At 45.8% G+C, this 21,766-nt stretch overlaps 1 protein-coding gene across 2 annotated transcripts in view; it reads right to left on the bottom strand.

Annotated features, from left to right (window-relative positions):
- The window catches only part of CDK13 (cyclin dependent kinase 13), a 777,929-nt gene that overhangs the window by 501,795 nt on the left and 254,368 nt on the right, over positions 1-21,766 (bottom strand). For both annotated transcript variants that reach the window (XM_078688204.1, XM_078688203.1), the window contains exon 2: positions 19,274-19,333. In XM_078688204.1, the coding sequence (XP_078544330.1) occupies positions 19,274-19,333 (60 nt within the window). The remainder of the gene's footprint in view (positions 1-19,273; positions 19,334-21,766) is intronic.

The raw sequence follows: 21,766 nt of genomic DNA on the forward strand, positions 1-21,766 counted from the left end.
CGAACAGATAAATGCATAGCTGCACTTTTAAAAATACAGTGTTTAACTAGAAACAGCAAACACATTTCTGAGTGATGCTTGTCCCACTTGTGCATCAGTCTGCGCATCAGAATCCAAGCAGTAATGGCGTGTAAACGTATGCACTGAGCGCCAAGTAGCAGCTTTACATATCTCTGACATAGCCACATTCCTAAGGAGAGCTGTGGTAGCAGCTTTCCCTCTCGTAGAATGAGCCCTAGGTCTACCTGATAAAGACTTGTGGGCTAGCTGATAAGCCAGTAAGATACATGACACTATCCATCTAGAAATGGATCTCTTGGATGCTGCCAAACCAGTATTCGTAGGACCATAGTTCACACACAAACGGTCCGTGTGTCTCAACGACTTCGTTTTATCTAAGTAAAATTTCAAAACCCTCTTTAGATCTAATGAATGCAAAGTCCGCTCAGCCGGACTCGAAGGGTTTGGAAAGAAAGTAGGCAATGTTATGGATTGGTTAACATGAAAATCCGACACTACCTTAGGCAGAAACGCAGGATGAGTCCTGAGCACCACTCTGTTTCCATGAAAAACTGTGTACGGTTCCTTGCAACACAGAGCCTGAATTTCGCTCACTCTACGAGCAGAAGTGATGGCCACCAGGAATGCTACTTTCCAAGATAAGTGTTGCAAAGACGCTTTATGTATGGGCTCAAATGGTGGACCCATCAACTTAGTCAACACCACATTAAGCTCCCAAGGTGGAGAAGGAGACCTGACTGGAGGAAACACCTTCCTTAACCCCCTCTAGAAAATCCTTCACCACAGGCATCCGAAAAAACGATATCTGTGTTGGCGATTTTCTATAAGCAGTTATTGCAGCAAGATGGACTTTAATAGAACTAAACTGCAAACCAGACTCAGCAAGGTAAAGAAGATAAGGCAAGATCACCTGTTCTTGACCATGAATAGGGTCAAGACCTTTACTCCGACACCAAAGGTAAAAGCGTTTCCACTTAAATTCGTAGGATTGTCTTGTAGAAGGCCGCTTTGCCTCCTTAAGAATGTTCATACACTCCGGATTCAGCTGTAAATGCCTGTACTGGATGACTTCAGGAGCCATGCTGCCAAGCGCAGGGAGGGCAGATTGGGGTGAAACACTCACCCTTCCTGTTTGGACAGAAGATCCGGGCGACAAGGCAATCTCCTGTGTGGCCTGATTGACAACTGAAGGAGATCTGGGAACCACCACTGGCGTGGCCACTCCGGGCAAATCAGTATCATTCTGGAGTTGGTCTTGTACATCCGGTTGATCACTGCTGGTATCAACGGTGTCGGTGGAAAGGCGTACAGCAAATTTTGACACCAGTCTATCAAAAGGGCATTCCCTTGAGACCCTTTCTGGGAGAACCTGGACGCGAAGACGGGGCATTTTGTGTTTGCCGCGTCTGCGAACAGATCGATGTCTGGTGTTCCCCAAGCCTGGAAAATGCTGTGCGCGACGTCTTCGTTGAGAACCCAGTCGTGCGCTTCGACGAAGTCTCTGCTGAGGCCGTCCGCCTGTGAGTTGAGACTCCCTGGTAGGTGAACTGCTGTTATGGACAGGTCTCGTGCAAGTAACCAATGCCAGATGGTCTGGGCTTCTATGGACAGAGTCCTGGATCTGGTACCCCCCTGCTTGTTTAAGTAATACATGGTAGTTGTATTGTCTGTTTGCACCAAGAGGGACCGAGTCTGTAGAGATGGAGCCAGGGACTTGAGAGCAAGATGGACCGCTCTGAGTTCGAGTAGATTGATGTGATATCCTTTCTCGAAGTCTGGCCATAGCCCTTGTACCTGTAGAGGGCCCATATGTGCCCCCCAACCTTGGAGAGAGGCATCTGTGATTAGAGTCCTCGTTGGTGGGTCCTGATGAAAAGGAACTCCCTTCATTAAGTGTGCCTTCTTCATCCACCACCGAATGGAATCTCTTGCCGACTGTTGGAGATGAATTCGATCCTCCCAGCATCCCATCCTCTGTTTCCACTGATCTTCCAGACACTGCTGCAGAGGACGCATCTGCAAACGTGCGTTTGGCACGATGAATATGCACGATGCCATGGACCCCAGGAGAGAGGATACTTGCCGAACTGTCGGACGTGCATACTGGAGGAGAAGCACGCACTTCGCCTTGATAGATGACCATCTCTCCTCCGAAGGACACACGTTTTCTTTTTCTGTGTCCAGTTGTGCACCCAGGTAGTGGATCTTCTGGGTGGGATTCATTATGGACTTCTTGTAGTTGACTTGCAGACCCAACTTGCACATGAGTTGGAGGCATATCGATAGATGCTCTTCTAGTAGCGATGGGGATGAACTCTTCAGAAGCCAGTCGTCTAAGTACGGATATATGAAAATCCGTCTCTTTCGAAGACAAGCCGCAACTACCGCCATACATTTCGAAAATGTTCTGGGAGCTGATCTCAGGCCAAAAGGGAGTACTGAGTACTGGTAATGATGAACCCCTACTTGAACCTGAGTAACTTGCGATGTTTTCTGGATACCGGAATATGAAAGTAAGCATCTTTCAGATCGATGGAGCACATCCAATCCCCTTGGTGTAATTGAGGGAAGATCTGATGAAGAGCCAGCATTCGAAATCTCTCCTTCCGAATGAATTTGTTCAATCGTCTCAAATCCAGAATGGGTCTGAACTCCGTAGCTGGACCTTTTTTCTTTACGAGAAAAAAATCGAGAGTACAGGCCTTGACATCTCTGTTGAGATGGTACTGGTTCTATGGCGTTCTTCTTCAGAAGGACGTTAGCTTCCTGTTGCAAGCGCTTTATATTCCACTGAACCATCTTTAGAGGACGTATGACAGGAGGTGGCTTCTTGAATCTCAAAAGGTACCCGCTCTGAATGATACTCAGCATCCATCTGTCCTTCGTGATTTGCTTCCACTCGTCCAGATACCACACAATACTTCCTCCAACCGGAGTGGCACACGGTTGTGGAGGAAGCATCCGTTCATTGTTATTGAGGCTGCTTGGTAGCAGAGGATTGCTGCCTGTTTCCATTGCCTCTGCCTTGTCCAGGTCGTCGCTGTTGGAATTGCGACCTCTGTTGATTCTGGCCTTGATTTTGCGAGGACCAATTCGTCTGTTGGCCCCTCTGCTGAAAAGATCTTTTGTCAAAGGGACGAAAATTACCCCGACGTCTAAATTCTTTTCAAGACCGACGGCTGTCCAACTCCACTTTCATTTTAGACATTTCGTCGTCAGCGTGAGATCCAAACAGAGTCGAACCATTAAAAGGTAAATTTACCATTTTCCTCTGAGCCTCCGGCTTTAGCCCCGTAAGGCGAAGCCAAGCCGTACGTCTAGCACAAACACCATGTGCATAACCATGAGCTGACAGATCCGCCGCATCAGCAGCCGCACTAATACTCTGGTTAGCCACCAATCCTCCTTCTTCCACTATTTCCAGGAAGTCTTTCTGATCCTCCTTAGGGAGTTTATCTGCAAAACGAGCCACTGAGTCCCAGAGCAGACGATCATAGCGGCCCAATAAGGCTGACGCACTGGCCACTCTCATGACCGAACCTGAGGTGTTGCACATTCTTCTCCCCAAGGAATCCATACTCTTACTATCCTTTTCAGGTGGAGCAGAAGAGGTAGATGCTGCAGAATGAGCTTTTCTGACTGCCGCCACAATAAGTGAATCTGGAGGAGGGTCAGAACGCAAAAATAAAGGATCTTCTGCTGGAGCCCTGTACTTCTTTGCAATCCTAAAAGGACCTGAACCCACCGTGGCCGGAGTTAAGAATGTTCTCATTGCTGGTTCTATCAACCCGGGCACTAACGGCAGAAGAGGCCTACCAGTCGTCTTGTGATGCAGGGTTTCAAAGATGACTGACGTTGCTATTTGAGGAACTGCCATCTTGATCTTGAACTTATTCGCCCCACGACACAACACATCATTAAATGTGCCCAAATCATCCACTGGAGACACTCTGGACGGAGGAGTAGATGAAATTGTGGGAGAATAGTCTCTATATGATGATCTTAAAGAATACTTAGATGACGTAGAAGATGGTGAAGGAGTTCCACTCCGCCTCTGAGGAGTTGCCGATCGCTGCCTCCTTCGTTCCCTTGAACGTGATTTCTCCCTCACTAAGGACCTTGAGCGTGATCTTCTATGCAGCTCCGTCTGAGGGACTGGAGCCCTCATCCCCATCAGTCCTGCATCTGGACGCATCTTCCAATGTCTCAGGCTTTCCAGCCACCTCGGTGACAAGTTAATAGGCCGCCCTACACGCTCAGGTGAAGCCTCAGGTGACACCTGCACAATATTCAGTCCAGTTGAAGACTTGGAGGCTCTGGAAACTACACTGTGCTCAGAAACCAATGAGCCAGATGGAGTCCGTTGTCTAGGCACCAATTGTCTGTCATCCGACACCTGCCCTGAGGTTGAGCCCGAATGAGCCACCACAGAAGAGTCCTGGTGGAGGGAGGAGCCAAGACAGCGACTGTGATGGCCGCCTGAGACCTCGGCTCCGCGGCCCTTCTCCTCCCGCCTTGATATCCTGTGATAAATCCTGGACTTGTCCCACGCCCTCGCGTCGATGAGGACGCCCGGTCACAGATCGCGTGATCCCGGGATCTCTCCCAGCCATGCACCCGGAGAAATACCCATCTGCATCTTGCGGCCTGCAATGGAGCTGGAACCGGGTCTTTGCCTTCTGAACGGGGCCGGGAACTGAGTGAACAACAGCGGTCACCCGTGCAGGGGGGGAGTCGGTCACCTGGAGCAAAGAAATGATCGGCTTGTTTCTGGCCGAGGACAGCTAGCACAACCAGCGGTGCGGATCGGAATACGCCTGGCGTAGTAATTTCGAGGGTTTGTGTAATTATGTGCCTAAGCTCGAGTGCACCGCCCGGACGCTGTTGGCCGCCCGGCCCGCTTTTGGCGGGCTGCTCCCGAATTCTCGCATGAACTGCTCCCTTTCACGGATGGCTTGCACCGGATGCTGCTGATTGGGCATTTATTGATACTGCCCCTACAGAATTGCTGCATTGTCATGGAGCCTGTGTGCCTACGTTTGAGGCTCGGTCCCACACGTTAGTGGAGCGGCTGGCTGACCAAATCGACAGTGTGGAGTGTAACACCCGAAGTGCTGGCTTGCAGCAAGGAATGGAGTGCGTTGAAATGGGGGGCATAGAAGTGTTGGCACATGGAGTTGGGTTGACGTGTCGTGACCTTTTGGCTGCTCTTGTTGCCCTGCGCTCCACCTTGGACAGTGACGCCCGAGCATTGGAGAGTAAACTGGATGCCCTGGTGTCTACCTTGAGACTTTCACTGCCGGACAGTCTTCAGGCTCACAATGACCTGCCGGGTTCTGTACCCGGGAAAAGCGCGATGGTGGCCCCTGTTAACGCTGCAACATCGGAGGTCCCGGTTCGTGTGGTAACTTGTGAGCAGGCTCCCGGATATTTGGACTGCTTGGTAGGACTGGCGCTGGACTCAGAGGTGGCAGTACCGTTCTACGCTATGCCCCCGAAAACCCTAGTGCTGCCTCAGATACTGTCGGACATTTTTTTTTCCTCTCCCTCTTGGATCTTGTGCATGTGACCTGGAAGATACACTTCGGAGCGATATTGAGACTGTTGGACTGCCATGCTGATGACTGTGTTTGTGTTCCGATAAGTTGCCTCCTTGTGTGTGGACTGCAGTCTGGACTAGATTTGGGGCTCCGTTTCCTCGCAACATTTGTTATGGGAATGGGTCGACTGCGGTTGGGCTCCGTTGGTGCATTGGAACGCACGGGACAGGGTTGAGGTCGTGTCCTGGATTGCGGAGTTTGATTTCCTGGTGACTATGTGGGACATGCCTTCCGTCGATTGAAATGATGGCTACCCGGGCGCCGATTCGAGGGGTTGGGATTCGGATGGGTGTGGTGGCTGGGGGCCAGTATGTTAATTCTCGCTCCTCCTCCACCTTTCTTTCTTTCTCTTTTGTCTTCCTAAATTTCGGGTTCCATTTAGGGCGACAGGCACGCTGCTGGGGGGATAGGCCATGGCATTCTGCAGGGGTGCGGGGTTGGAGGGGGGGGTTCTTTCTGTCTTCTTGTTTCCTCCTTGGTTCTATGGCCCCTTTCTCTTTCTTCTTTTCTGTTTTTGTTTCATTTCTTACTTCTCTTCTCGTTATATTTCGGACCTTTATTTTCCTCTCTACTCTATTTCCTCTCTCTGCTATATTTCGGGTTTAGATACTGGGCGACAGGCACGCTGCTAGGGGGGGTAGGCCGTAGCCATCTTCAGGTGTGCGGGGTGGGGGGTTGGGGGTAGGGGTTTATTATTTTCCTTTTTTTGTTTCTATGGCCCTTTTTCCTTCGCTCTTTTGGTTTTCCTTTTTCTTTCTTCTTTTTTCGGATTTGGGGTCAGTTTATTGGATTATTCCCTGAGCTCTCATTGATTTGTTGTAATCTATGCCTTAACTGTTGCTGCATTGTTGGTGTGATTGGGCGGGCGTCTACTCGGTGCCCGTAGTGATTGTATGCACTGATATCCTGACTCTTTGCTGCGGGACCCATATCTTATTAGTGATCGTCTCATCATGCGGGACTTATTGTCTGGCTCGCCCAATGTATGACTCTACCTTACGGTTAGGCACCTGATACCCACATTTCTTTACGTTATATTGCAGCTTTTTACGTTCTTGATGTCATCCTGATTTAAAAGTAAAATTGAACCTCACCTATCCGGAAATATGAGCGCTGTGTACCATGATAATATGTCTTTAATATGCTGCCGTGCCCCCGGGATATTCGGCTAAATAGCGGTGTACACTTTCACATAAATAAAGGTTTAAAAAAAAAAAAAAAAAGAGAGAGTCCTGGTGCACTATGTGGGTGTACTTGTAAAGCGCACTGCGACTCCTTGCCGGAGTATCGTGGCGCTGGAGACCGCTGGGGAACCAGTCCTGGTTTTCCCTGTGAGATGGTCCCTTACTGGGTATCTCCAAGGTGAAACCAGGCATCCCCGGCGACTTGTGGGGGGCCGTTGTAGAGATGAGGCAAGCTTAATGCCCAGAGTTGCTGAGTGTGATCCCTGGTTAGAGTAGGCACCGAGGCGAGAATTATCGAGTCCGTTGACCCTGGTCCACGACCCTGCCGCGTCGGGAATTGAACCCTGGTCCCGGGTCGTTCTCTGCTTCCGGGTCTGCCGCCTCTAACCAGTGAGCCACACCACTCTATCTCTTGCCCCACCGCAGACCTGTCGTCTTGCTGGTCTCGCGGAGAAGACATATGTTCTGGACTGATGTCTGACCTCGACAAAGACCTAATTGAGGTCCGAGAGGCCGGTCTTGATAGTCTCGACGCCGACCCGTGTTCAGGTGGGGGAGACCTAGACACTCCATGCTTCGAGCCCGAAGCAAGCTGCGACATAGACTTATGTCGCGATGGAGACCTTGATCTTCTCTTTTTAGGTCTCGACGTCGAATCCTTCGACGCCGTCCTTTCTCTCGACGTCGACCTCTTCTTCGACGACATCGTAAGTCTCTCTCTCGACCTCGGTCTATCCTTCGACGTCGACACTTTCCTCAACGTCGACACACCATCCTTCGACATCGGACGCCTCTCTTCCCTCGACGTCGATTTCTCACGAGTCTTCGACGTCGAACGTGGTGCCCCCGACGTCGTCTTTACAGCAATCGACACCAGATGTCTCGACGTCGAGAAGGATTTCGACGGCGACTGTCGAGACGCTGAACCTTGCCTCACCGGCGAAGTTCTCGACGTCGACTGAGCCCTCTTCGACGCCGACAATGCTGACGGCGATCTGGATCTCGACGTCGAACGCACCTTTTTTGACGGCGACGCTCCCTGGAGTCGATTTTTCTTAGTTCTACCTTCTGGAGATGCTGATCTTCGACGTTTAGGATAAGAAGATGGCTGAGCAGATGATAATAAGCCCTTGGAACTCTTCTCACCACGGTTTTCTCTCTCCAGAAGGCCCAGCAACCTCATTTTCTCCCTTTCTCTTAAAGTTCTACTAGAAAGGTTAAGGCAGTGATAACAATCTTCCACCTTATGAGAAGCTGGAAGACACACCACACAAACAGAGTGTGGATCCGTTTTTGACATCTTCTTCCCACAGGAAGGACATTTGTAAAATAAAGGTGGCCTTCTGACTAAAAAATCACCAACAGTTAGTCAAAACAAGATATTAAACGCCACCAAAATAATCTTTTGCCAAAAAAAAGATAAGAAAAAAACAACTTCTGAAAGAAAAATACTACAAATGAGCAGAGCTCAAGTTCCAGGTTCCTCACAGAACAAGCCGGAAAACAGAACTGACCTAACTGTCACCTGTGGTGCATGATGGGAACAGAGTTCTCCTAGAGGCCTTAAAGGCAAAGTGTGCAGATTCTCTGGGGCCTTAAAGGCAGGGTGCCAGTCTGATTTTCTGTACACAGACAATTTTTCATATGCAGCATTTTAGGCTAATAACTGTTTACAACAGGTTCTTTGATGAAAATAAAAGTTTTTCATGGTTATGAAATGCATTTTGGGCTCATGCCCGTTTATTGCATTTATAGACAGCATATTTTCATGCTTCAGAACGTGTGTAATGTTGGCTTTAATAGCCTATGTATATATGTTAGGCTGCATATTATGGTTATTATACATGTATATGTGTATAATTAGTTTACTACTAGGTACTTTTTGATCTATTTACACATATATATGTATATTGTTATGTGTTCCGGGTTCCCGCTCATGGGCGGAGATAATTCAGTGCTTATGACTATTAATGAGTATCCCCTGGAAGAGAATGAATGGTTTCTACTGAAGGATGAGGATGTACTGTGGGCAAAAAAAAGAGACAAACTGGGTTGTGACTATATAACTGAATTAGTCGCAGCCAATGGTAAGCACTCCCACCGGTCACTTTTTTTGTTTACTTGGTCATGTGTTCCATACAAGGCATACTATAGTTTTCTCTATGCTAGCATGATTGTGCACAACACAGGCTGCGTTAGCTTTGCACACATTACTACATAATCATGTTTGCTTCTATGCCAGATAATATTTTCACACAGAAACTGCAGTTTTCTTGTTCTGTTCTTTCCTGGGATTTAGTCTGAACAGCAGAGAAGGTCAAACAAAAATATCCCTGGTTACTATGTTCTGGTCAGGCACTCGCACCTAGACAACACAGAAATGCAGCTGTTTATGAACATGTGAACCTTGTCGTATAGGTGTGCACATCACTGTAACATACAGAGAGATCCATTTTGCCTGAGAGAAGATCACAGCTGTATCGAAGATGTAATACATTCATTTGTGTATGTTAAGGTACGTGGTCCACTGCTAAACCTAGAGATCTTTGCAGCATGATCAGATTGCTTCTGTAGAAGGAGAGGGAGGTTAGGTTCGACTGTCTTATAATATGACAGGGCTCTTCATAATTATATGGTTTATTGACAATGCGGATAGTATTTTTGCTAGCCAGATGTTTTCTAATCGTGGCATGTTAAATGAATTACAGAGCACGACAGTTTAAATAAACATTTCCTGTCTCTTTCATATCTTATTGTGGACGAGTACAAGTGTGTGAGCTAAAGGGAGTGCCCTGTCATCACGATTCCCGAGAGGGTCAGGAGTGTTGAGTTCTGGGGTGTCACTTCACTTAGCAGGGATGTGGAATTCCTATAGCCCGACGCCCAGGACATTTTGTTTGGGGTCAAGGGCAACAAGTTTTAATGTGCATTTTGTCCTTGGGACAAGCAGGTCCTACCCCCAGCAGCACACACCCTTTGGCTGCCAGTTTGCAATACCACATTAAGGATCAGGGAAGGGCACTGTCTGCAGTTAAGTTAATATTTGTGTGCATATGTTAATGCTGTTCAAACTTGTATTTATGGTTCATTAATTGAGAGCCTTTATTATTAGGATGAGCGCTCTCAGTAAATGTAAGTTCTGACAGCACTACTGACAGTGGTTCCAGTATAAAAATGTGGGCACACTGTTTCAAAGTTTAGCAATATGAGGCTATGCATAATGCTCCCAGAATGCTCTCTGATTAGATGCAAATATTTGCAGAAGCTTGAAAGCAAGATTAATGATTATTTCCTTTCACTTTAAAAAGTTCCGAAAAAATGAAAGTAGGAAAACATTTTTTTGCTAAACTACTGTAAAATTTCAGGTACCATTTCTTTGCAGCATCATTTAGTAAAATCTGTTGATGCATGCTAGCATTCCCCCAAAATATTCATATTAGAAAATCAGTGTAACCAGTTTCAATACGGGTATCAAAAATAAACAAGCATTGGCGAAGCCAGTAGGTCTGAAATGGTGGTCATCTTTTTAGTTTTGGCAATGCGTGACTTGTTTTGGCATGGTTTTTGTAAAACCTTATTGATGCGAGAGCTGCCAGATCCTCACCATTATAACAAACATTGGCAAAAGCAAAAAAAATGTTGGTCTCAAAAAAGCATGCACTGCTACATTAGTTAGTGGCACTGAACAAAACTACTTTGTGTGCCGATATGCTCCTTGGGAAAGAGCAGAATGCTGTCACTCACCGTGAAGCCAGCCGATACAGAGAGAGAATTCTAATAAACACAAAAGGAGGTAATGTAATTTAACTCAATCAACTGTCAACTGAGGCCTTTCTGTTTGTAACCTGTAGGTTGCATGAGTCTCTTATGGTTTAGTCTACTCAACTTAAATCTTCTAAAATAAATGCATTTTAATACATAGGAAACTTTAATCCTTTTTGTGCAGAAACAAAGTGTGCTTTCTGTAATGTGTGCACAGCTCTAAAGCACCATTTTTCAAGTTCTGAATGAATTTTACTGGAGGACAAAAACTGCACAACATCAGACCCATTTTGACCCTTTCCGGTTTGCATAGTAAGAAGATCCCTGGTAATCTGAGCCAGATGCCATTCATATATAATGTTTACAGTACTGGGTATTTCTTTTAAGAACAGCAGAATCTGCTCCTCCACGGATTTAAAAGAAGCGACCCGCCAAAACTACAACTCACTGAGAGCACTAGTTAGAACCAAAACACAATGTTCAGGTGCCATGGTGCCAAACAATCAGCAAAGCTGTGGCACACAACGTCGTAACAGGGGAACTGTAGTCCAAGCTGTCAAGGGCTGTAGCTCCGGTGTAAGGACTTACAGAAAACCTGGGCTCCAGCCGAAAGCACTAGGCCGGATGGGACTTGTAGTTTCACCTCTCCCACGAGTCCAAGCAGGCTTGCTTCTTTTTACTGAAAAAACAGGACTGGGTGAAAATCACTGCCGTGACGGTGACCCAGTAGCAGTTGACATCCATGTGAAGACGTGAGAGCAATAAACTTACATATCAGATTATTTGTGTTTGGTGCCAGTCGCAACGTTTCACGATGCAGATTGAGGAGGTGATGTAGGTCCCTGAAGCCCCATTCATCCATGCGTCTTTCAGATTACCGTCAAAAGTCTTAGGGGTTACTCTAGAGGGGGTGTACTGCACTTCTTTAATATACCTACTCACCTGACCTGTTTTTGTTGGCTTTCCTAATTCTGCTCGCAGGATTTACCTGGGAAACTTTTGTCTCATAGAAGCAAACAGGATGCTGGGGACAGTCTACCCGTTTCCCGAGCTGCCTTCAGTGCACAAATACAGATATGGTCAACGGTTTTGGGTCTATTGACATTATGAGTGGTATTGGTCTCATTCTTGTCAGATTCTCCGGCTGAAAGAACAATGATGGCAAACATGTGTTGGTGCTGCTTGGCGGCAGCAGGGCTATGAGCGATAGTGCTGTGCAGTGAGAGCACGGACGAGTTGACCCAAAGTCTTTCCACCTTCCCCAAATCATTAGGAAAATGTTATCTACCATGAGTATAAGTCAATAGTGAGTCCCTCCTCCTTACCACAAAGCATGCTTGTGACATTATGTTCTCTAATAAGCTACCCCCATTTACTGGTTTCATATCACTTGCCTTTCACAAAAAAGAAACCTAGCCAGAGCAGCCTGGTATAATAGCCAGCATAATACTGTCCATATCGCCATCTAGGCCTGCCCACAACACCAGCTGAGTACTTCACTGCTGACAAAATGGAAACACTGCCTAGTACTCGCTGCAACCTACCAAAGACACTGAATTTTTCACAGTTTTGTATACGGAGCAAGTGAGGGAATAAGAATGTTGGGACCAGAGTGAGCGAAGCGCCAGTTGGTATCCCCTGGGTGACTTCCGGCAGGTCCAGCCAGGTAACTTTAGGGCGAGGGTGGGGAGGGGCGGGGCTAACAGGCTCGAGCTATCGCGCAGCAGCTTAATGTAATTAGGCACATCTAGGGAGCGGCTGCAGCGATTTGGGAAAATCCACTAGGCCCACCCACTCTCTCATTGTCTAATAAGGGTTTGGAAGGTGTTTAGTGCGTCAATTTCAAGTGAAGGAATTGCGCTGCAAAAGGTAATGGTTTGCCACGGCTGTTGTGGTTTGTAGAGTTGGGTGTGGGTCAGGGAGAAAGTTCTGGGGCGTCGGAACAACACTAGGGGAGATCGTTTGTGCATGACTGCTGGGGATGAGATTGAGAGAGACCGGGGAGTGCAAGGAAAAGGCTGTGAATGGAGTAGGAAGGAAAGAGGTGGAAGAGTATGAGGTTTGTTGGTGCACTGTTAAAGCAACAAGTGGAATGTGAAGTCATTGCGCAAGAAGCAGCTTTCAAGGATGTTTGCGATATTAGTTGCAACCATAAAGGAAATGTGAAAGTCTGCACCCTTTGCAGGGCACTTAATAAAACAAGCATTGGCCGCGCGGCCGTGAAAGTGACGTGGCCATTAAAGTTATCGCTTGTGCAAGCCATTGCTTTAAAAAAAAAAAAAAAAAAAAGGGTGCTGCAAATTTCTTTTTAAAAAAGGAAGCTCGTCTGGCGAGTGGTGTGCAAGCACCATGACGAGAGAGGAAAGCCTGGTGGTGCCTCTGCTCGTAATTGTGCGCGTAACCACACGCTCTACGCCACACAAAAAGCTGTGATTGGCTTTTTAAAGCTCACTCACTAAATGTCTCGCCAGAGCAGCGCATGCTCTGGCTCAGGCGAGATCTAAAAAGACCGGAAAAGAAAAGTGTGAACTACTTTCTGAAGCAAGAGTTGAAGAAAGCTTTTTCAAGAACTAATGGCCAATCGGACTCGCCCCTATACTGTCCACATTGTGAAACAAGCATTTACAATGCAATAGGTCTCGCATTAGGAAAGTTTGAGCTATTGGTATTGTAAATTACAATTTTTTTATTTATTGTATTGTATTGTAATTGCATTTATATATTGTTATGTGTTGGTTTTGAAAATAGCGAAATTAATAGCTTTGTCATTTACAATGCCAATAGTTATAACTTTCGCAAATGTGACACCTTTAGCATTTGTAATGCAATGTGTTGTATTTACGTGAGTTACATGTATTGATATTACAAATATCAATGTTTTTTTTAATAATTAATACTTATTGTAATTTATAATGGCAATAGCTTAAACTTTTGTAAATAACTGTTGTGAAGATTATGTTCAGTGTATTTTATTGTGCCGAAAATCCAAGAACAGAAGTGAAATATTAACATTTTATTGTGACATTTGAAATAAAGCTTGAAACATTGAGAGAACATATTTGAACCAGTTGTTGTTGATGCTGTGGTGGCGCTGAGTGATGTTGTGGTGGCGACGAGTGGGGGCTAATGTGTGAGGGTGCAGTGTGTGAGGGTGCAGTGTGAGAGGGGGCAGTGTAATGAGTGTGTGAGGGTGCGAGGTGTGTGAGGGTGTGGGTGTGATTGTGCAGTGTGTGTGCCCTAAAGTAGTGTGAGTGAGCAATGTGTGAGGGGGCAGTGTGTGAGGGGGCCGTGTGTGAGGGGTGTGATTGTGCGGTGTGTGTGTGCCCTAAAGTAGTGTGAGTGAGCAATGTGAGTGCGCAATGTGTGAGTGCGTGGTGTGTGAGGGGTCAGTGTGTGAGGGGTCAGTGTGTGAGGGGGCAGTGTGTGAGGGCACAGTGTAATGAGAGAGTGTGAGGTTGCGAGGTGTGTGAGAGTGCGGGGTGTGTGGGTGCAGTGTGTGTGGCCTAAAGTAGTGAGTGCGCAATGTGTGAGGGGGCAGTGTGTGTGAGGGTGCAGTATGTGTGGGCTACATTACTGTGAGTGAGCAATGTGTGAGTGCGCAGTCACCAATACTGTGAAAAGCATATGCACTACCGAGGGTTAAGGAGGAGCGACTGCCGGAATGTGTCTTTGTTAATTAATTAACGTGGGTCGCAAGCTTAGTGCACAAGGTGAAAGTACTCACGATGTACAGTAGCGGTAAGAAAAGCAATTTTTTTTTTCTATAGAATGTAGTTAGCTGCTGCTTTTGTGGGCCACATGATTAATGCACAAAGTGAAAGGTTTCGCGATGTGTGGTACGATACAAAACCAGGCTAGAGTCATGCATGGGGAGTCCCAAGTCGTTGCGCCAGCTGAGCTCGCCTAAACCTAAATCAAAGAAGTAAGTGCTCGTGTGACAGGCATCTCAGCTACTGGAAACAAAAAATGTGCTTTACGATGCACGAGGTCATTTATTTATTTTTATGTATTGAATTACACAGTACAACTTTGAAATAACAATATTAACTGTTCTGCAGACCACAGATTAACCTGCACTGAAGGTACCCGTCAGCTGCCAAGTTTCCTAGGTCCACGCGAGCCTATTTAGGGCAGTCCGGGCGTTTTTCTTACAATCTGGTTCTCAGAGTCGTATTTAACCCAGCATAAAACCAATGCTACAAGTTCTAGAATTCTGATGAAAAATCCCAGGTGTGGCCTGCCTCGCTAATTAACTATAGCACTGTGCACGGCGCCCGCTCCAGGGACATGTGTTTGTTTATTCACATTCGTAGTGTACAGAGCAGAGCGGTACTGGTTTTGTGGGGGCTACAGCTAGAGGGATAGGCAGTAAAGATGAACACGGCTAATTTATTGTTTCGGGGCTTTACATAGCGCTTGAGTGCCTGAGTTGAATCACTTTGAGGCTCTGAAAACATACAGACATGAATAAGTTAAGCCATTCTCGGACCATAGGCCTGACTAGTGAACGTTGTGCATCAAAGGGTAGTGTCCTGGGGGGTGATGCTCTCTGTTCCCTTAAGCCCTCGCAGTGACTTCGGAAACTCCTGGAGAATCGTATATTTACTACAGAGGCGGGAGTCGCACAGGTCAGAAGTTTTGATTAAAGGGGCGTTGTAATCGCAGAACGGCAAAGCTGTTATAGCCAGTTTAATGCCTCGGGACACTGAAAGTCGCCTTGTCTTCTAATGTGCTTCATCAGCCTGCTACAAATTAACAAGGACTAAAAAAGATCAGCCTCGGCCGGTGCGGTCGGGTCCGGTCCCGGGTTACCGTGTCCCCCAACAGCAATAACAACAAGCACACACGTACCTGTTTTTCAGTTTATCGCGCTAAGCCATCATCTGATGCACATGATTAATGTGCTGCCAAAATCCAAGATCTACTGCGTATGTTGTCCTGGAGGCATGCAGCTGGGGGAGGGGGACGACAATGAGGGAAGAAGGGTGACTGTATATTAAATACAAGTCCCGCGGCGACCCGGAAGCTCTTGGCCGGCCGGCCAATCCGGTCGCGGCCGGCCAATCCGGTCGCGGCCGACCGGAAGTCCCGCCTCCCGAGGTCCGCGAGCTGCCGGCGCATGGAGCGCCCTGCCTGTCCGAATCAGCCCGGGTCCCCAGGAGGGGGCCGGGGAGAAGGAGGAGTGTTGCGCCTGTTGCGGGGCTCCTCGGACCTGAGGGAGCCCCGATTGTGAAGAGGAGACGAGATGCTCCGTGAGGCGCGGAGCGCGAGAGGAGCCCGCCGGAAGAGCGCAGTCGGTGAGTGGGGCCCAGGGCTGAAGTGAAGTGCGTGCGTGCCTGTGTGTATGCCTGGGAGGGGTGGGGGAGTGTGTGCGCGCGTGTGTGCGTGTGGGAATGTGTGTGCGCATGCGTGACTGTGTGATTGAGAGAGAATGCGAGGTAGGGGATAGTGTGCCTGTATGTGTGCCCGTATGTGTGTCGTATGCCTGCGTGTGCATGCGCGCGCCTGTGTGTGTGTGTGTGCGTGCATGCAGAGGGGTGGGGGCTGCCTGTGTGTGTGTGTGAGCAAGGGATTTGATTTGCGCATGCGCAGCTACCAGACGCTCGCTCCCGAGGTGAAATCTGACCTCGTCAAAGCGCGCGTCTGGTAGCTGTCCACTCTCCTGAATACGGGCCACATTAGGTCTGTAGCAGACTCTCAATGCTCACGCATTGAGAGTAGTCTGCTCGACCTAAAAAGAGATGAGAGCAAAAGAGGAAAGGAAATCTCTTGCAACGCAAAAAAAATACATTTGACCTACCACACTTGGCTCGTCACACTGGAGTACTGTGTTTCAGAGCCGTTTCAAGGATATTAGGCCTTCTGTACAAATATCTTGCCATACAAGTACAACTTGATGGACTTCTACCACATCACCTGTTGCTGTATGAGCCTTAAGACACAGTAGGAGAGGAGTATATACCTTATCAATGAACCAACAGAGTGTCTTTTGGGACTACTCCCACGCCACAGAACAAAAAGTTCACCAGTAAATGCATCAACTTAGCATTAGTACTGCCCAAACGGAAAATAGCAATGGGCTGGAAGGCATGGGATGGTGACAGCTTGCTTAAGAGGAGAGAAGAATGGTTAAGGTGGACTGAATACACAAGTTCACTACTACATATAGAAGCAAAGAGGGAGGTCAAAAAATTTTTTTTTTTTTAACTCTGATTTTGTTCTGATGTGGGGAATCATTATGTTCATGTCCGCAGGACATATCAGATGTCTGGTAATCTGACCACTGAAGCGTGGTATGTGGAGAAACACATGGGATGAATGGGGCTTCCTAGCAAAGGCTAGGGTGGAAACCAGTAAATATGGTATAATATAGACAAAGCTGATTTTATAGCACCCATGAGGCAAAACAGTGGCTTAATTAGAGGGACAGGTTGCCAATTTTAGCTGATCTAAGGGACCATGCTTAAATAAACGCACTATGCTATTTTTATAGTGTAATCAACAGAAAATATACTAAATATGGAAAATGACTGATGCGCTACCTATTCTGGAAAACAATAACATTTATTTGACAAGTACTCCAGCGTCATGGCCTCTTTGGTGACAAGTCTCCAAAAGAGCGAGTAGCTGCTAAAGAGAGGAAAAACATATGCAGGTTAGCAGGAATAGAGGTGCAATCTTTATGATGCACGGGCGTACATGGAAAAAGCGCACACTCGATCTAGGAAATAAATGTAGGCTGGACTTCAGCTCTGCTGAGAATGGCGCTGCATTAAGATCTACTTAAGTATACAAAAAAGTAATTGATGTAACGCTCAGTCTTGGCACAGCTCCAAATAGGACAGTCCAGCTCGAACTGTCAGGTCCTCCCTGAACCAGAACACAAGTAACCCAAGACCAGTTTTGCCCTTATTAGGCACTCATCAGTCAGATATAGCTTGGATCCACCGGCAGTGTGGAGCCGGTCTAGGAAGACACAGTTGGTGCTTTCGAAATGCAGGCTTCTAGGAATCAGCCTAGACAGGTTATTCTGATTCCTCAATAACCATAGTAATTAAACCTGTGATGGATTTCAGTAGGGCTAGCGTTTCAAAGAGTAGGTTTAAATTATGTTGTAGTATACTGTCTCCATTCCCCATTGGTCTTGCTGTTTCGTAAACTACATGTTAGTAAGTGAGGCTTGCAAATACTGAATACAAGGTTTCTATAGGGGTATCTCAAAGTACAAGAAACAAAAAAGATTTAAGCAATTTGTACCAAGAAGAGCACACCCTTCATTCTTTCCCAAGATAAATCAATTTCCTCATCAAAAGCAAATTGGCATTAACTAGTACTGATAACATAACCTCACATCCTACATAAAAATCGTAAAATCTTATTTTGTGTGCCTTCTCATCTTCAATTCTGTTGCCATCTTTGTAAACCATTAAATAACCATGACCAGTGTTGAGCTAAAGTAATTATTATCAGTAATGTTTATGTCCTCCTACATCAATCTTTCCTCCTCCAACTTCGCCTCAGAAAGAAACAGCATTGTTTCTTACATTTAGATTTTACTGAAATGTACTGCTATACTAATGATTCAAGTAAAAGCTAAAGCAGACCAGACTTTAGACTTTATTTGGTACAACACACTACTCGCTCTGTCCATTGGGAAAGAAAAAACAGAATGACACTTTAATTGCTTACTACAAATGTTTAATGTGCCCTTTTAAGACTCGGATCTTTCTATGGGTCCTTATATTTTATTGCAGACCCGAAGTGAAAGTGGCAGTGTGGCAGAAAGATCACCTGCAGTTCCACATATGCACCAAGTAGGTCAACATGTGTCCGCAATGTCAAAGAAAAACTAACCCCAGAAATGGATCCTCTAGTAGTATTTTTTCTTAGGGGTTGGGAATCAGGATTAGTAGAAAGATAAAGAGTAAAGAACATTAAAATAAGACAAAAAAATCTAAAACCAGAGCCAACATGATAATTTGTCTCAAGGGATCCAAAACACACACGCCACCAATCAGTTTAAACTTGGATGCTCCAACACATCATCTGCAGTCTATTTCTTTGTTTGTCAGATGTATTTTTGTTTCACTATTTAAAAATGAGCAAGCTCCACCAACAGCATCATAAAGACCCTTAAATCATATTACAGACTATATACTGAGCATTGTCAACAACAGTATTCTGTACATTAGGTCATCTCTGCAACATGTAGAATTTCAAAGCCTACCATCAAAAAAACATGTCACCTGGTTAAAAAAATAAAATGTAAAATCTAAATAGAATAACTGCACTAACTGTATATCTTTTGTGGAAGTCTAATCTTTTCTTAGTTTACTTTTGTTTCATTTGCCTTCTGAATTTTCTACTCATTTACCACATTTCTTTTTGTACTGAACAAAAACGTTTTATACTACTATACTCCTATGACATTGTGGTAACAAAATCTACCACTGGATGTATGTTGTGTGATTACTGAAAAGATATTGCAAAGGGCTTAAAAATAAACGAAAGATTAGGAAATAGAGGTGGGCATCCAATCATAACTATAGGAGTGCTTTAAGTAAAATAAAATGATAGCACTCTGAAGGGTTTGCTCTCTTTCTCTAATGTTGTGGTCCCTGCTTCAGTCTGCCTCACAGGACAAAATCATGTACGAATAGTTAACAGACAATCCCGTTGCAATTCAATAAAAGTTAAAGCACCTACTTTTCTTTAGACCCAGCCTTTCTGTCACGATTTCGACTTCGTTCCCTGCGTGTTAGATGTCTGCAAAAAAAGACTAAACATTAATTTCTTAAAACTGTAACCGGTTGTTTCTGTAAAAAAATAAACTGCTGTTTGTAAAATAACAGGACGATACTGGGAAATAACAGGAAAAAAAAGCTTATACGAGAACAGTTATCAAACTTCTAAAATCATCTCTTCACTTTAAAAATTAAAAGAATCGTTTCCCATTGTTAAGTCTGCAACTCTTTAATACATAGGGAAATGATTTTCCAGTATGCCACAGACTGGTGGAGAAAGTGGGAACATTATGCAGCTCCGTCACCTTTTTCTCAAGCTTAGTTTAGAGGCTCGGTTAGTTCCAATCCTCATTTAACATGGACCTGCATCTTTATGACTAGAGCGCTAAAAATCACCAAGTCATAAAGTATTGACCCCATATGTGCTCACTAAGAAGAATTATGATTTTTAGGTCAGTTTTATCATTAGATGTATTTTGTATTACATTTGCGTTTGCCTTTAGTATTAATGCCCACATGAAATGGAGATACAGAGGACAGTACTGTAAAACATCAATTCCACCCAACCTTCAGAGTTCTGTGATATGCGGAGGGTCCTGAAAGGTTTGCTTTTTCTTTTTTAATTTATTTATAAAGTTTTATATTGCGCGAACAAGATCCCGAAGGATATCAGAGCGCTTTACAAAAGGATGGAAGGCAGGTAATAAATGCAGGTAATAAATGCAATATCGACATCAAGTAAGAATAACGAACATGAATAATTACAAAATTACAGGACAAGGGGTCAGAGGAGAGTAATACAATACCAGGTACATAGCGGGTTAAGAGAGGGGCACACAATGAGGCCATACAGATGATGGAACATGTATAAAGTAAATACGATGGGAAAGATCACCACCACACGTTATGACGAGGATGCTGATGCCACAGGGAATATTTTTTTCTTTGGGGAATGTGTGGCCAGCTCTTTTTGTGTTTTGTAAAGAGAAAAGTACAAATAGATAACATTTTAGCTTGTAACAGAGCCTCAAATTCAACTGGATATTTTATATTGGGCATCATTTTGGTGGTTTGATAACGGTTCACAAAGCAGTGTTCGGGCACCAAATTTGCCATCTCCAAACACAGTAAACAAAGGGGGAAAAAATCCTATCCATCTCGATGGAAGTGACATCACTGGTTCCCATCTGTAATTTCATCTCTAAGTTCCCTCTTTAATAAACTACTTGGTGTGTCCTCAGCAAAAGGCAAACAATAGATAAAGGTGTCTCCTGTTTGAGCCTGGGAATACAGGGAAAAGGTAATTTCCTGCTTTGGCCTGATGAAACCTAAACACTTAACGAATTGCAACAGTGAGCATCTACACGATACCCATCACGTGCCACAGCCGACAACTCAGATTGCCCATCTCCACAATCATACCCAGACCATGCAAATACTCCCTGCATCTTCACAACAGAAACAACCTCATACACATCTCATTAACCACCAATTCACCACAAACTATCAAGCAAACACTCCAACCTGCATAATTTGCACTACTCTGCATCCCAAACATAGCCGACTTAATTAACAAGCATTTACAATGCAGTAAGTCTCGCTGCATTAAAGTTTGAGTTATTGGCATTGTGTATGACAATGCGTTGCATAACATTTTTAGCAAACTTTGAATTGGTGAGCAGTGAGTGTGCAAGAGTGTGCTGTTTTTGAAAGCAGTGTGGTAGAGAGTGCAGGAATTTGGGTGACCTGAGTAATGTGGATGATGCACCTCACGCACAGGGCTGACGCAGTTATTTACACAGCTCTGATGATGCACCTCAGGCACGGGCTCACAGCTGTTATTATTCACACAGCTCTGATGATGCACCTTAGGCACGGGCTCACAGCTGGTATTATTCACACGGCTCTGATGATGCACCTTAGGCACGGGCTCACAGCTGGTATTATTCACACAGCTCTGATGATGCACCTTAGGCATGGGCTCACAGCTGTTACAGTGCTTCCTTCTTTTTACTGGGGGCAACCTGGCTGGATAAATGCAGCAAAGTTTCTCAATGTAAAGACTTTGCTGCCTCAGCGGCATGTTTCCTTCGTTTCACTGTCTCAGAAATGTCCCTTTAAGTGGTTAAAAGGCTACATAAACAAGAGCAAAGAAAATACACCTAAAAAAAAAAAAAATGAAGCCCGCTTACATGTGGTGCGCGTGACGAAAACTACCGTGGGGCGTTTCCTGCTGGAAGCTCGCGCCCACGGAGTGGCTGGCCAGGAGAGGAGCAGTCAGCAGAGGAGCAGTGGTGACGCGGGGCTCCCATGCCCGAGAGAGAGCCCCACGGTGGCGGCTGAAGTCCGGAGTTTCGCCGATGAGGTGAGTGGGGCTTAGTTGTAGTGGGGGGGGGGGGCAGCAAGGGGTGGGGGGTGTCTGTGTGCGCTCGTGTGTTTGCGCGCGCTCTTGTGT

This window comes from Lissotriton helveticus, chromosome 4_1, assembly GCF_964261635.1.
Source record: "Lissotriton helveticus chromosome 4_1, aLisHel1.1, whole genome shotgun sequence".
Lineage (NCBI taxonomy): Eukaryota > Metazoa > Chordata > Amphibia > Caudata > Salamandridae > Lissotriton > Lissotriton helveticus.